General features: G+C 34.6%; 2 protein-coding genes across 5 annotated transcripts; one reads left to right on the plus strand and one right to left on the minus strand.

The window, feature by feature from the left end:
• The first annotated feature begins 614 nt into the window (after positions 1-614).
• LOC124175199 (nuclear inhibitor of protein phosphatase 1) lies at positions 615-6,019 on the plus strand. 3 transcript variants are annotated; one of them, XM_046555197.1, is made up of 6 exons: positions 615-850; positions 1,001-1,061; positions 1,349-1,502; positions 3,461-3,681; positions 3,954-4,157; positions 4,656-6,019. In XM_046555197.1, the coding sequence occupies exons 1-6, from the start codon at positions 822-824 to the stop codon at positions 5,028-5,030; spliced, it is 1,044 nt and encodes a 347-aa protein (XP_046411153.1). In that variant the 5' UTR covers positions 615-821; the 3' UTR covers positions 5,031-6,019. The 3 variants fall into 3 exon arrangements, with proteins under 3 accessions (XP_046411153.1, XP_046411155.1, XP_046411154.1); XM_046555198.1 differs by having other exon boundaries at positions 616-850; positions 988-1,061; XM_046555199.1 differs by lacking the exon at positions 1,001-1,061.
• LOC124175198 (serine/threonine-protein kinase grp) lies at positions 5,779-13,412 on the minus strand. Of its 2 annotated transcripts, XM_046555196.1 has the most exons (8): positions 13,188-13,412; positions 12,862-12,988; positions 9,114-9,337; positions 8,164-8,484; positions 7,811-8,011; positions 6,711-6,958; positions 6,479-6,610; positions 5,779-6,311 (listed from the first exon to the last, which is right to left on the minus strand). In XM_046555196.1, the coding sequence occupies exons 2-8, from the start codon at positions 12,921-12,923 to the stop codon at positions 6,081-6,083; spliced, it is 1,419 nt and encodes a 472-aa protein (XP_046411152.1). In that variant the 5' UTR covers positions 12,924-12,988; positions 13,188-13,412; the 3' UTR covers positions 5,779-6,080. The 2 variants fall into 2 exon arrangements, with proteins under 2 accessions (XP_046411152.1, XP_046411151.1); XM_046555195.1 differs by having other exon boundaries at positions 12,862-13,412.
• Between the last annotated feature and the right edge of the window lie 799 nt (positions 13,413-14,211).

Consider the following 14,211-nt stretch of genomic DNA (forward strand, 5'->3'; position numbering starts at 1 on the left):
TTCACCGCTCGTCCACATAACCTACAAGTCAGATGCATCGTTGTTTTTCCAGTATTAACGAAAACTATAAAGGAGCAAACTGCGAGGTTTGCGGAGATATTATTAGATTATTCGCACCTCAATTCGTCTAAGAGATATATCAAAGTGAATTCGACCATACTTCGCCTTGAGAAAACCCTCTTTTCATTTGTTTCTGATTCATTCGCAAACGATGCAGAAGCAATTTATCAAAATAATACAGTAACAAGGAGTAATTAAGGAGCAGCTCAAAGCTCATCCCTTAGAGCATGTACAGTATAACGTTTATCCTGTTTCGGTGGAATAAAGAACGTTTGGGCACTAATATTTGTTTGAATATGGCGCCATTTTACTGGAAATGTTACCCACTCACGGTACCTGCAACGTTTTTTAGGATTTTCTCTAAAACCGCATGGGAGCAAACAATAAAGAATAGAGAGCAATTAAAAGCAATTGGGGAGAAATTTTTTGGCATAAAATTTTTTAAGACATTCGAAGGTCGCAGGCTAACTCTATATAGTACTAGAGTTCAGTGGTCGCTGCAGGTTATAAGGACTCTACCCTTACCTACCGAGTATTTCGCCTTTTGAAGCTAGCTACTGATTAGTTGTTTTCTATTCTTGCCGAGCTATTTTTAATGTCGACTTAAAAATCTGTAATCGACTCAGCCCTTGTTTGTTTCACGAAATATTTTTGTCAGAAATTCGCTTTATCTCCTTTGAAATTAAGAATGGTTACTAAATTCGTAGGAAGACTGAGGTTATAGATGTTTTATTAAAAGTACGCAACCTAAATGACAGATAATGGCGAATCATTACGAAGTACCTAGCTGGTATGTTATTACGAGAAATTATTACATTATAGGAATTCATACAATAGTATCCGAATTACGAATGGTTTGAGCTAAAATATTTTTCATAACAAGCATCTTCCGACCCAAAACACCAGAATGACAAACATTGTAAACAGGTTATGTTTTCAGGGCTGGCAAACCTCCGGTTGGTTTGCATTTGGATGTATTAAAGGATGATAAACTAATCCAGGTAATATCCTTATTCGCCTACTAGAAGAATTTAGTGTTTCAGTAATTTACTTCTCAAGAAGTGTCGATTCTCACGTTTTTAAAGAAACCGGTAAACTCAAGAACTTTTTTGTTTATAAAAGCTTTCTTTGATTATTATACAAATATTAGTTCTTTTCGCAGCAGGATTTCTCTATTCTTGTGGTTTTAGCCACCATATTCACTATATCACTGACGAATAACGCCATTTGAGACTCTTAGAGCCACTGAGAAGTATATCACTCTATAAATGAATTAAACTCTTCCCAGAAATTGATGGTGGACGAAAAGAAGTGCTATTTATTCGGCCGCAACCAGCAAATGAACGACTTCTGCATTGATCATGCCTCGTGTTCCCGAGTTCATGCAGCATTAGTTTACCACAAGCATTTGAACAGAGCGTTTCTAGTAGATCTTGGTAGCAGTGAGTATCACATATGGTGTTAATTATGTCATGTATTGATAATTTCAGGAGTTCCATTGTCCAAATCAATAGTTGTTTTAAATTTTATCATGAGATAGTCGTGCATGGTGAATGTATTAACCTATTATATTCGTAAACTACAAAGGTTTCTTTAAAAAAGCGAAAATTGAAAATCCTGGAATTTCAAATAAAATCTTCAATATCAATGCTTCATTTAAAATAACTTCGAAACAGTTAAAAATCTAACAGGTTCAAATTCGCTCTATGATGGCCTTTCAGAAGATTATTGTTTTTTAGTAGTCAATTCAGTATTGTAATTTTTTGATCACAATTAATATCTGCGCAATTTTGTAAAGTTAAATGTTTAGCAATGCCAACATGATTTAAAAAAAAGTATTTCTATGAGTTTGTGGAAATCCCAGAAAAATGTCCTAGTGAAATGAGCCATTCTAGAGTGAAAACGAACCTACTACACTTTTAATTAATTTGCAGCAATTTGAAACAAAGCATCGATATCCAAGCTTTCGTTTATAATTGTAGCATTTTCTGTTTGCATATCTAAAGAAATTACGACTGACTATCTCGTAATAAAATGAATGAAAAGTATATATTTTTGGTCAACCAACCACCTTCAGCTTTTACTTCATTAATTTGCCTTAAGGGGGGGGTAAGGTCAAATCATACGAAAAAAGCCATGTTTTCGTGATTTTTTTTCTGACGACGTAGTTAAAATTTCTTTACTCAACCAATGGTACATTGAAGTATGACATTCGAAGAATATTTCATCAAATTTTTACAAAGAAATATTAAAAAATACGGCAATGGCAGCAATTGTTCGGACGTGTCTCGAAAAAGAGTTGAATTGCGGTGCCCCTCATAACTTGGTGCTGGATCATCGAAAATCAAAAAATCAAAGTTCATTCGTTAGATAATAGTTTTTCCCAGGTAACGCTGTCGAGTTTTTTTTTTTTTTCCAATTTTTTTCATTTTTTCGAACACTTTGAAGTGAAAAACACAATTTTTTGGGAAAAAATTGCCTAATTTGTTATTGCGAAATCAAAATTATGAACAAAAAAAAAAAAAACTCGACAGCGTTACCTCGTAAATGATGTACAGAAACAGTGTTCAAAATTTCAAAAGGATCGGTGCAGTAGTTTTGAAGTTATCAAGGGCACCGACTTTGAAAACGTGAGTTGTGGGAAAAACGCTTTGAAGTTTTAAACACAAAAAAATCCAGTTAAAATGTTTATAAGCGAATTTTATCGACATACCTCACACTGAGTCATCAATGCCAGGTCCATAGAGGATGTTGCTATCATTGATGATGACCCAAAATTTTTTTGGGTCGATATAATCTCGAACTAGCTGATAGTCTATCAGATCTTCGAATTTTTTTTGGCATTTTTGTAATAATTTAACTACAAAAATTATTGAAAACGGAGCTGAAATTATGCGAAAATAAGAACGCGTGGATAAGTCTGCTCGATAGGATGTTTCCTGCTGACTGAATTTTGTACGCCACACTGACAAAATATATAGACCAGGTATAGACACGTATGTCCTTGCCTTGAAATTTCGATAGATGGAAGTGGGAGGTAAGGTACTACATAGAGAGCGAAACATCACGTACATGAACTTGGCTCGCCAATTGTCGAAAATGTGAATTCGGACTATTGCATAATTTGCCGTTAATTAGCCGTCAATTAGTCGCGCGACTAAACATCCGCCGTCGAAACATCCGCCGGGTAACAATAGCGCGCTCGGGTCGGTTCGGGTATAGGTACAAAAATCCGGAAAGTATAAAAATACTCATAACTTCGTCAATTTTGCTCCAATTAACTTGAAATTTTGACACAATATTCTTCAGATATTACGGATTCAATTTCAAAAATAAAAAAAAAATGCAAGAAAAAAAAAATTAAATACCTTACCCCCCCCTTAACAATTTTCAATTGCAGCACATGGGACTTACATTGGAAATATGCGGCTAGATCCCAACAAACCGACTCAGTTACCAATCGACAGTACTTTTCATTTTGGCGCATCCACAAGATACTACATTATTCGAGAGAGACCGCAATCTGGGGCAAGACCGATAATTGAAGAACTAGAAAAATCTTCCGAAGATAATGATGCCGGTGGCTTACTTGGGCTTCCGGAGACTGAAACTGAGCTTGATGTAAGATATGCCAAATAATAATCTTTAGTGAATAGTGGACATGAAGTTTGTATTACTTCTACGTTTTTTAAGGTTATTGAAAAATTTTTTTGCTGTATAACTAACGCATTTTGAACTTTGGTTATATCATAATCAATTATCGTTCTACGTATTTATAGAATTATTTCAGAATCTTGACCGATACGGTATATAAAGATATGGTTCGTGAAATGCAGTTGAACTTTTGAATGTCATAACTAAGAATGCTTCTAATTCAAAATTTACTCCTACAGAATTTGACGGAATTTAATACAGCCCATAACAGACGCATCTCGATGTTGGGAATAACGGATGATGACGTTCATAAAGCGACGAGAAAGAGAAAAAAGAAGGGCATCACATTCAACGACGACGAGGAAGTTATTAATCCTGAAGATGTCGATCCATCTGTTGGTAGATTTCGGAATCTTGTACAAACGACTGTTGTTCCCAGTAAAGTAAGTCAATCTCCTTGGTATCACTTCCTAAGTTCCCAACGATCAATCAAAGATAAAAGGAGAAAAGAGACTTCCAAATTTCTCTTCACGTTAATATAAGCGTAAACACAGAGTATGGACTGTGCATATGGTGTTGAAATTGTGTTGTGCAAGTGCGAGGGAGATGGAAGTAGTTGCGGCTAATATTCATCTCTTTCTAACTAGGAATGTAGTGCTTGCACTGGATACCTTGCGCTTCAACAAAAAAGTTCCTAAAAAAATTCAGACTTTTTCTTGGCGAGTTGTGTTCTCGATTTTGTAATGCTTACCTACTATAAATGGAACTAATAGAATAAAATATTTGATAGTAGTAATTAGGGCTGCGCATTTAATCAGACTTCGATTAATGGAATCGTTCACCCTTTCAATTATTCTTTTTGTCGATTGACCAATCAAACAGCCTTTTCAGTTCATTGTCGTCGAGATTAATTAGTATTTGTTAATATTTTCTTCTTTTAGCGAATGCGCATGGAGGGTGGCCTTATATCGTTATCGGAGGAAAATCATCACAATATGATGAAACATCTTCAGCCAAGTTCTGTTATGCCACAACTCTACCATGATTTACCTCCAGAACAGTTCTCTAACGCACATTCGTCGATGTCTAGTAACCCGTTTTCTACAGCACTGACATCACTGACTTCTCGCCTTGGTATAGCTTTACCAAACCCGGCTCCCGAGGTAGAAATGGCGCCGCACCAAATGCAAACAGAGGTGCCCCACATTCCAGATATATCAGGATCTTCGGAGCCACATTCATTAGAGCCTAAGAAAAAAAAGTACGCAAAGGAAGCTTGGCCCGGGAAAAAACCGATGCCTACTCTTTTGGTATAATTATAGAGTTAACGGAATCCAGCTATCTCAGATCAGCGGTTATAAACGATCGATTCTCCTGTATCCGAAAGACCTTCTCAAAAGGATAAAGCAACTAATTTGAAATTATATTTTTCTAGAACATGCACACGACTAAGTAATTCGCAATAATAAATCCGATTTTAAAATTCTTAATGTAGAATTGCGAACTTTATAAATCTGGATACCTTTACAGTACTGAAACTAATTGTCCAAATGAATTCTGCTGTCACCAATCTGGAATAGCTATCTTAAGAATACAGACTAAATTCGTGAACTATTTACCTGATGAGGTTTAATATATTTGCGTGATATCGTCCAAGTTTTCAACAAAAATTTCCCATTCAAATATAAACCATGATTGTATCGTCGTCGGTGAAGTGAAATATGTAAATAAAGTAATAAGAGATAAATAATTGATCTGTCGACAATTTTAAGTTCCACTCGTCTTTAAACGGATTTAATAGAGTAATCAAATATAGCGTAATATTTCGTACTGAAATCTCCTTTGGACCTTTCGGAGGTGAACAATTGTTGAAATAATACGAATTTTCCTATTTCAGGTAAATATATTTTAAAAATTAATGAGAAGTATACATTTTGTGATATAATAGACGTGTGATGTAATTTGCGTTTATTCTGAAATTCAGTGTCAAGAAGCAAAGTATTGAATTCATAATAATATATCGAAGTAACAAGTGAAAGGTAAATTTGCAATCAGCGTCAGTCATCATTGTTCATCAGTATATTCATCAAAATGTTCAATACAAATTTTTCATATCTATTGTTAAGTGTATAAAGACAGTAAGAGGAACGATTGTCTCGTTTTTTATTCAATAAACCTCGTCAGAAATCAACTTTAATCCATTGCTATTCCATACAGCTGTTATGTAGATTTTCAATGTTACAAACCCAAGTTGAATTCTAGCTTCAAATAATCAAGAGTATAATATTAAAGATCAAATTTTAAATTCAGTAGAAAAATAGAATGTATATTATTGAATATTGTTAGTATAAAATTACTTTGTCAATCTAGCATGATTGTGACACAATGTCGTGTTTCGCAATAGCAATGGGCCACGAAACCATACTTTTGGAAACAAAGTCTCCAAGATCAGTTTTGATCTTAACAAATCTTCGCTTGAACTCGATACCGCATCCTTTGGACAATCTAAAGTCTACGAGTATTTTCCCATCCATATCAACGATATTTGCTTTGAAAACAAGAGGCATTTTCCGTCTATCAACAGTTGCAACTGTGATCTGAAAGAAGATATTAGCAGAATTTCAATTATTTTGATGAAAAAAATTTCTTGTGATGCGATTTGTTAGAATTTGTAGGTCATCTATGATCAGTGTAACTTTTAACTTTTATCTCAAACTTGACTCAAGTTACCAAAAGGTTTATTTAGAGTAGTGCAATAACTTACAACACCAACTTCGCTGACTCGACACGTGTATCCCTCATTTTCCAAAACAGATAACAGCTTCTTTGCAAAGTTGTCACCGTCCATTTTTACGAAAAATCTAGTCATACGGCGTGCTAATTTTTGAAAGGTGTTCTGTCAGATAATAAAAAATTTCAATTAATTCAAGGATGGTTTTCTGAAATTATAGTTTTTCTATAACTTTAAAAATGAAACATTTTGTCGACTTTCTCACCTGACTTGCGCCCTGCGTATGTTGAGTGGTTTGTAATGGCGTGCATAGCAATAAATCCTCTACGTCTGTAGGCTGGGAAAAAGAAAATCCTGGCCTTTGTTCAAAGTTCATACAGTCCGTCTTGTTTATTTCAATACCGGGCATCTCAGGTTGCGACAAACAGAATCTAGACACATTGTTGCCATTCGCTGAACACCGTCGCTTTGGTATATTTCCATCCACCACGTCACTTCCCACCAATTTCCCATCTGCAATCCCACAATCGATATGTAAATTCTTTTGAATTGTGTCATGCTCAAATTATTATCAATTTATTAACAATCAAAATGATGGTAATTTAATCTCTGTATCGATGATTTAGCGAATTAGTCAGACTGTTTAGCTCTGGATTTGCAAGGAGGAAAATTAGACGATCTTAGCTGTCGTCCTGACTTCGGTATTCTAGCTTTATGAAGTAGAAAAGTCATACAGCTAGATAACCAAAGACAGGACAACAGAAATTCGATTTTCTTCTTCTGAACTGTGCAGATCAACGTGATGGCGGATAATCCAAAGAATTGGTTGAGTAAGCCGATGTTCTTTGCTTTGGTAATCTAGCTTTATGATCTTTAATTGAAATCATACAGCTGTATCACCAAAGAAAAGGCAATAGCTATTTGAAATCTTCCTTCATGGTATCGCAACTCACTGAAAAAACAAACGATGATTCATGCCAGCTAAAAATATAACAGTCAGAGTCATTGCACAGGTGTCTTCGATCAGTTAATAATGTTTAAAAATATTAATAAGTCTAAATTAAATAAATAGTTGATTCCAGACATTGTGAGTTACTTACTTTGTGCACAACAGTCAACAATTAACAATGAGTAGCTCTATAGGCCGAAGTATAAAGTGTTCACATAGTTGGGTACCGAGTTGCTTTGAGTATAGACTATTTACTCAGAGTCACTCAGTACCTGACTGAGGAAACACCGGATTAGTTTTCCTGCTGCTTTCTTCAAATCCAGTCAATGTAAAGTCATACAAGTAATATTGTATTCAATTTACTTAAAAATAAACTTTTACAACTCGAACGACTAATGAATTACAGTCTTTCTCACCTTCGTGGTATTTAGCAAGCATCCAATGATGTTCCTTGATTTGTTTCAAAGTAAACCTTGTCGACGGTAAATGATTGAGAACTTTTTTGGCTAGCGAAAGTGAAGTATTGTCCAGTTTACTCCAAGGCGTGAGCGTAAGTTTTCCCTCCTTCCACGCTATATATTCAGGACACTCTGCCAAGGGCTGATCCCATGGCAGTTCTATATTTCATATACGGACCATTTAGAAACTAAGGAGTGTAAGTTAAGCATTAGAAATATGAATGATAAGAGAAAACCGGTGAGGGTATGGTTTAAAAAATTTTTTTCCTCTCCAAACTATCAAGTGCATTTTTCATAACTGGTCAATTTACCTCCGGCTAACATGGCGACAAGGATAATTCCGCAAGACCAGATATCCGCGGGTTCTGCATGATACGGCCGATCTAGTACTTCAGGAGCCATGTACGGCAAAGTTCCGCATCTCTTGTCCAAGCAGCGTTCTCTGCCATTCAATCTATACACCGTTGCCATACCAAAATCGGTTACTTTCAGATTGTCATTATCATCGAGAAGCAAGTTCTCTGGTTTCAGGTCTCTATGCGCCACACCTCTGCTGTGCAGGTATTCAACTGCAGATATTAATTGTTTGAAGTACTTCTGAGCTTCCCATATAGGCATTCCTATGTCCGGTTCTATATCAACAAAATTACAAATAGACAAAGAAAGTTTATGTAAAAATAATGAGACTGAAACATGAGGCTGAAGTTAGTAACATTATTGTAATGACTAACGTTTCGGAAAATCGTTATTTCACAATTGCAGGAATGTTTGAAATCTAGAAAATCATAATAAGACAACACGTATTCATATTTTGAAAACTTAACTAATTTACAGTCACTATAAAATCGCGAAAGAATGATGTTTTGTCCCAATGTTTTGCATTAAAGTTACCAAGTTCAGCCTCATACTTTTCAATATCCATTGTCACAGAGTTCAAGAAAAACTTTTTGCATTAGTTTTTTCGAATATATGTTTCCTTTGTATGTTTCATGACTAGAATTTAAAATGGTGAATCGCTGTGCTGTGTTGAGTGTTGAAAAATTCTATTCCTTGATTTCAAAACTTCATTGCACTAATTTTTGACTTGCACAAATATGTTTCCCAAAGTCTAATGATATTACCCTAGATTTCTTTCAAGTTCTTTCCTGATTTACAATCATCAACTTTATAAAAACAAAATAAAGTTCTCATTTTACAGTAAATTAGCTATAAAAAGCAGTTTGAAGAGTTTTGCATGTAAATAACAAATATAATGTATTACCGATGCGGTCAAATAGTTCTCCTCCAGCTGCGTATTCTAAGAATATATATTCCATTGCAGGCTCGCTACGTTGTCCAAAGTAATGAATAATATGCGGATTTGATAACATTCGATGGATGGTAGTTTCCTTGCGAACATTCTGCCGAGCATCTGGGTGCTTTGCTAAGTCGATCATTTTCATCGCTACAGCTTCTCCCGACGCTCTGTTGATCACCAGTTTTACCCTACAAAGATCGGAAAGTAAAAACTTTGAACGTGAAATATTTTCCAAACGACATTACGAGAAACCATCGCAATACCGTACAAAACAACTTTAATAATCTGCAGAATCGTTTAGTGAAAAAAGATCAAGTTACGTGGTATTTTAAACACCCAATGAACTGAAATGGGTTCTTGAATCTCGTTCCACACATTTTGATGCAAATATAATTGAACAACTTTTGATTCTCCATTGTGAATGAGTTTTCTTTCATTTTCAAGACAAAAGATGTTTTCAAGACGACATAGTTCATTGTATGAGTTTCTTTCTCACTGGTGTCGTTTCGCTCTTAGTTATTAACTGGGTTGAATTTCAATACCGTATAAAATTATCTGTAAAGAAAGTAACATCATCGCGCAGTTGAAATTTTGTGCTTTTCACTTTTTCTAGAATAAAATAAGCGCGATGCTGTGTTCATTGGCTACATACACTTTAAAATTTGGATTTTGCCACGAAAATTTCTGAATTTGTTGCAGGTTTCATATAAAAATTGTACCAAATGTGTTCATGTTTTGAGGCCGCATCGAGAAAAAAGAATTGAAAAAAAAAAAAATAAATTTAAGTACAAACTGGGAATAATTGTTAATTTTTTATCACGATCTTGATATGCCAATTTTAATATTCATAATGCCGACTTTAAAATAAATGAATCAGAATCTTTTGTAATCCAGGCATATAAAGAATAATTTTTTAGATATTCAGAAGGAAATCAACAATTTGGAAGAATCTATTCTAATCAAATTATAAATCTAATCAAATCGATTCTAAACAAATAATTTTTACCTAAAGGACAGAACCTCAAGTTGACTTCATTTTTAGCACAATACAATCGACTGGCATACAAAACTTAAAAAATATTTTATATCTTGAGTAAAATGAAAGCAAGAAAGAATATCATGAAACGTTTATTTGAGTCCATTTGAACTCTGCACTCTGGAATTCCCAACGACTCAGAGGAAACTGGTGAGAGATACGATTCACCGAAAAATTTATAATGGTCACATGATGTGTAACAGAAAATTGAGAATATGTGGAAAGTGTGAATGATGACTATAATACCTTATAAATCGATGCTGGCGGCGCAAATAACTGATGTAGATTACAAATCAAAAGTTAAGAGAGGACGACCCATTTAAAAATATTTCCAGCATTGCAATTTACCAAATTATGGTACATACGAATTAAACAAGCTCTGTACTATGTAATAAAAATGAATCTAATGGATTTTGATTTACGCAAGTCAAGATATCAATAATATGAGAAAGGATTCTTATAATTGGAATGTTCAAATGAGTAAACTCCCGTGTTTTTTCATTCAATTCTAATGTTTTGTGCTTATTTTGCTTGCAAACACGATTTCCGCGAATTGTGTAAAAAACAATTCAGAAATCTTCCATTTTGAATTGATTTCAGATGAATTCATAATGAAGCTGAAGTTTGTAATGTTACTGTAACGAAACATCAGGAGATTTCATTGTTGTTCAATTTTAGAATGACTTTCAATGTGCTGGTTTTTTAAAATATTAATGTATTTTGTTTATTGTACTTTACTAAATTTCAGGCAATCCTGAAGGTGTCAAGTAACGATTTTTCATAAACACGCATCGTTATAATAAATTTACGAACTTCAACTTCATAATTCACGGGGTTTCATGTTGAGTTCAAAATAATTTCGTGATGAATACGGGATTTGATGAGATTTCGTACAATTACACATCATCGATTTTTTAAATAACTTTTTTACATGTCCATTATATTTCATTTTGAATCAATTTTATGACGGCTGGGAATAAACGTATCAGAATTCTAACGATTCCATATTTTGGTTTTTTATGTACATTACCTGTCTACATTTTGACTTTTCTATACTTTGATATTCTAAATTTTAAATTTCTATAAAATGGACTTTTGGTTTTATGAATATTTAATATTGTGACCCTCTTTTCTCTAATCTTTTTACATTTTCCCTCCACCCTGTGTATTTGCAAAAATACAAGTTTTCATTCGTTATTTTCATATCTAATGCTTTTAGATTTAGGTTAACGTAGGTGTTACATGTAAATAAAATGAATTTTCACAGACGGATTAATTCGAGGATTAATTTCAAACACTGGTAATTAAATTTTCTATTCGTACTCCAAATCGAGATTCAATGGTTTCTCCAAGAATTGGTGATTTTTGTATATCAACTGGTATTTTAATTTTGATTTAAAACAAAGTTGCTACCCAAATTGTTTGTTCAGATATTGGAAACATACGTATATTCAAATATTTGTAAGTTATGAAAATAATTTTACTCTTTAGTATCGTAGCTACGATACAAATAGAGATACGAGAAAAATACTTTATTCAAAAAAATATGATTTTTTTTTCATGGAAATTTCTTTTCCAATATATTCTATTTTAATTATTGCTTACCTTAAAAAGTTTGCAATCATAATTTACGATCCATTTCATAATTATAAAGAATTATTAGTTGCATCGTTACGAACTTACCAATTTTGTGTCCGTAAAGAAACTTATCAGCAATGGTGAGAGACAATGAATATATGAGGCTGAAGTAAAGAAAGAGAGAAAAAAATCTGTGACCTTAAACTTGTCTTTGATCTCGATATTAGTTGCTCATATCCAAAATACAAACTCTCTATTTAAAATTAGATGTTACTTACAAAATCTCAACAAAAAAACACAATCCAAAACTCGATTCATATCAACATCATTTTTCCCTCTTGTAGCACTCAAAGTTTTAAATAAAACATCTGTTTGCATTTCTCAGATATTCACATGGGATGATTAAAACACCACACTGTATAAAACTCCTAATAAGATTCCATACATTCCAGTAAGTCATTATTGCGAGTGCAGGCCTCGTGCGTATTGTGATTACGAAGATCTGGGTGTGAATCGAATCATTTGAAAGCAATTTTAAGAAAAATTCATATAGTTTTGAAGGATCTTGATGCAATATCGAAGTAATTTTTTTTAATATGATTTCATATGATTTCAGCAAATTTTAAAGTGGTTTCATGGTGATTTTTAAGAGATTTTCATATCAAATTCAACCATTTAAGTCAATTTCAAATGACTTCAATCGATTTCGTTCGAGTTCAACTGATCTAAGTTTCAGAAAAATATCAGAGATTGATCACTTCAAATGTGATAATTATAAAACTTTTCCTCGAATCGTTGGTATATCTTGGCTTGTGGTACTTGAATGTACTCAAATCATTTCTATCAGGTTGTAGGGACGATGTTTTATCCGTGTTTATCATCATGGGCCAAATAATACTGGAGATGGTTATAATGGTTTTGTCTCCCGTCTCGATTTTAATTACAATGATGCCCGATTCATCCTTTAAATATGTGAGATCTGTTTCAAACGCTAAACGCAATGTGATTTCTAACAGATGAAAGAGGCGGGATGTAACAGAGAGTGAAAATAAAAGCGTAAGCAGTGATTAACGAGGAAAAATAATTATGAATACTCACTCGCCGTAGGCCCCCTCCCCCAGAGTGTGCCCTAAAGTCCAACCTTCCACGAAGTCCGACATCGTGTTTCTCGCATTCCTCTTTCTTCGTTACAGACAAAGAATCAATATCGTTGTCATTTCCGATCCTGCCGAATGAAATTTCTTTGTGATCGCTGTTGTCGAACGAACGACGAGGGTACTCTTTGATGGATAATAATCGCTAAGAGGTGCCGCTGATGCCGATAAAAAGGGACCAACTATTACGAAAAGTTCACTTCAAGCTTCTAAATTGTGACAGAAACTAGGGAAACACGTGGTAAGGGTGATAAAATAAACAGGGTAAACCGTTAGAGAGTCGATCTTCGAGCCGAATTTTACATTCCCGTTGTTACAGGTGATTATGGTGTTAGCGGCAGTTAAACAGCGCTATGCGTTTGTGAACGTATCATATTTTAACACCAATAGCAAGGAAATCGATTGCAAAACGGCGAATCCATTGCTCCTTTTACGAGGAAGGGAAGCATAGAACAGAAACTGATCGTAGAAAGTTTAATATGGCTGCTGGACCGATGTCTCCCTGCTTCTGTCAATCGATTTAAAACAGAGCCGCGATCGGCTGCTAAGCGAACTTGCGAATACCGAAGCCATTAAGCTACGTCCTATTATAGAGTGTCAATTTCAAGAAATATTTCCTGTTGGTGCGAAAAATATAGTGACCAAGATGGCTGGTAGTTACTCTAGTTACTCTAATAACTAGGAACCTCAGTGTAGGAAAGATCGGTTGCTGATCGAAGACTTCCGAAATTAACTCCCAGTGCTGTTAGGCACCTTTTATCTCTTTTGCGCTGCCGAGTTCGTGAGTAGCTCTGACTCTGTCCTAAGGATTTCTTAACGCAGCCGGCTAGTTTCGGAACGCACTCTATACCCAGGTAGCATTTCATGCAGCATCCGATCATGCAAGACCGTGTTCGGCAGCACTTTGCGGCAGAATTGTGCAAGGTTGATGCATGTTTCTGCAGAACAGATGATCTTAGAGATAAACCATGCGGGTCAGTCGAATGTCACTCGCTACAATATAACACGATTACTGTAATTCTACGCACGATGTCGAGCTGCAGCCCGAACCGAAACTTGCACGTGCTAGTGTCGTTTATGTTTTATGCGAATAAATACGCAAAACCCCGGTTTCCGATTGAATTATATTTGTGTAACAAATTTGGCAGCAAACAGCGGGAAACACGCGACTGATGCATGTTTTTACTTACTGAGGCATATAAACCAATTATTATATACATCACTTCATATTATTTGATACGGTAAGTACAGTTTTGTAGTTATATTTCATGAAATCAGATGCGTTTGTTATAGA

This window comes from Neodiprion fabricii, chromosome 2 (assembly GCF_021155785.1).
Source record: "Neodiprion fabricii isolate iyNeoFabr1 chromosome 2, iyNeoFabr1.1, whole genome shotgun sequence".
NCBI lineage: Eukaryota > Metazoa > Arthropoda > Insecta > Hymenoptera > Diprionidae > Neodiprion > Neodiprion fabricii.

Coding starts and splice junctions, on each gene's coding strand:
- LOC124175198 (XM_046555196.1), bottom strand. CDS start 12,923: ATGTCGGACTTCGTGGAAGGTTGGACTTTAGGGCACACTCTGGGGGAG. Junction 6,959..7,810: donor GCTTGCTAAATACCACGAAG/GTGAGAAAGACT, acceptor GTGGGATTGCAG/ATGGGAAATTGGTGGGAAGT. Junction 6,611..6,710: donor ATACGCAGGGCGCAAGTCAG/GTGAGAAAGTCG, acceptor ATTATCTGACAG/AACACCTTTCAAAAATTAGC.
- LOC124175199 (XM_046555197.1), top strand. CDS start 822: ATGGCGAATCATTACGAAGTACCTAGCTG. Junction 851..1,000: donor CATTACGAAGTACCTAGCTG/GTATGTTATTAC, acceptor TTATGTTTTCAG/GGCTGGCAAACCTCCGGTTG. Junction 4,158..4,655: donor CGACTGTTGTTCCCAGTAAA/GTAAGTCAATCT, acceptor TTCTTCTTTTAG/CGAATGCGCATGGAGGGTGG.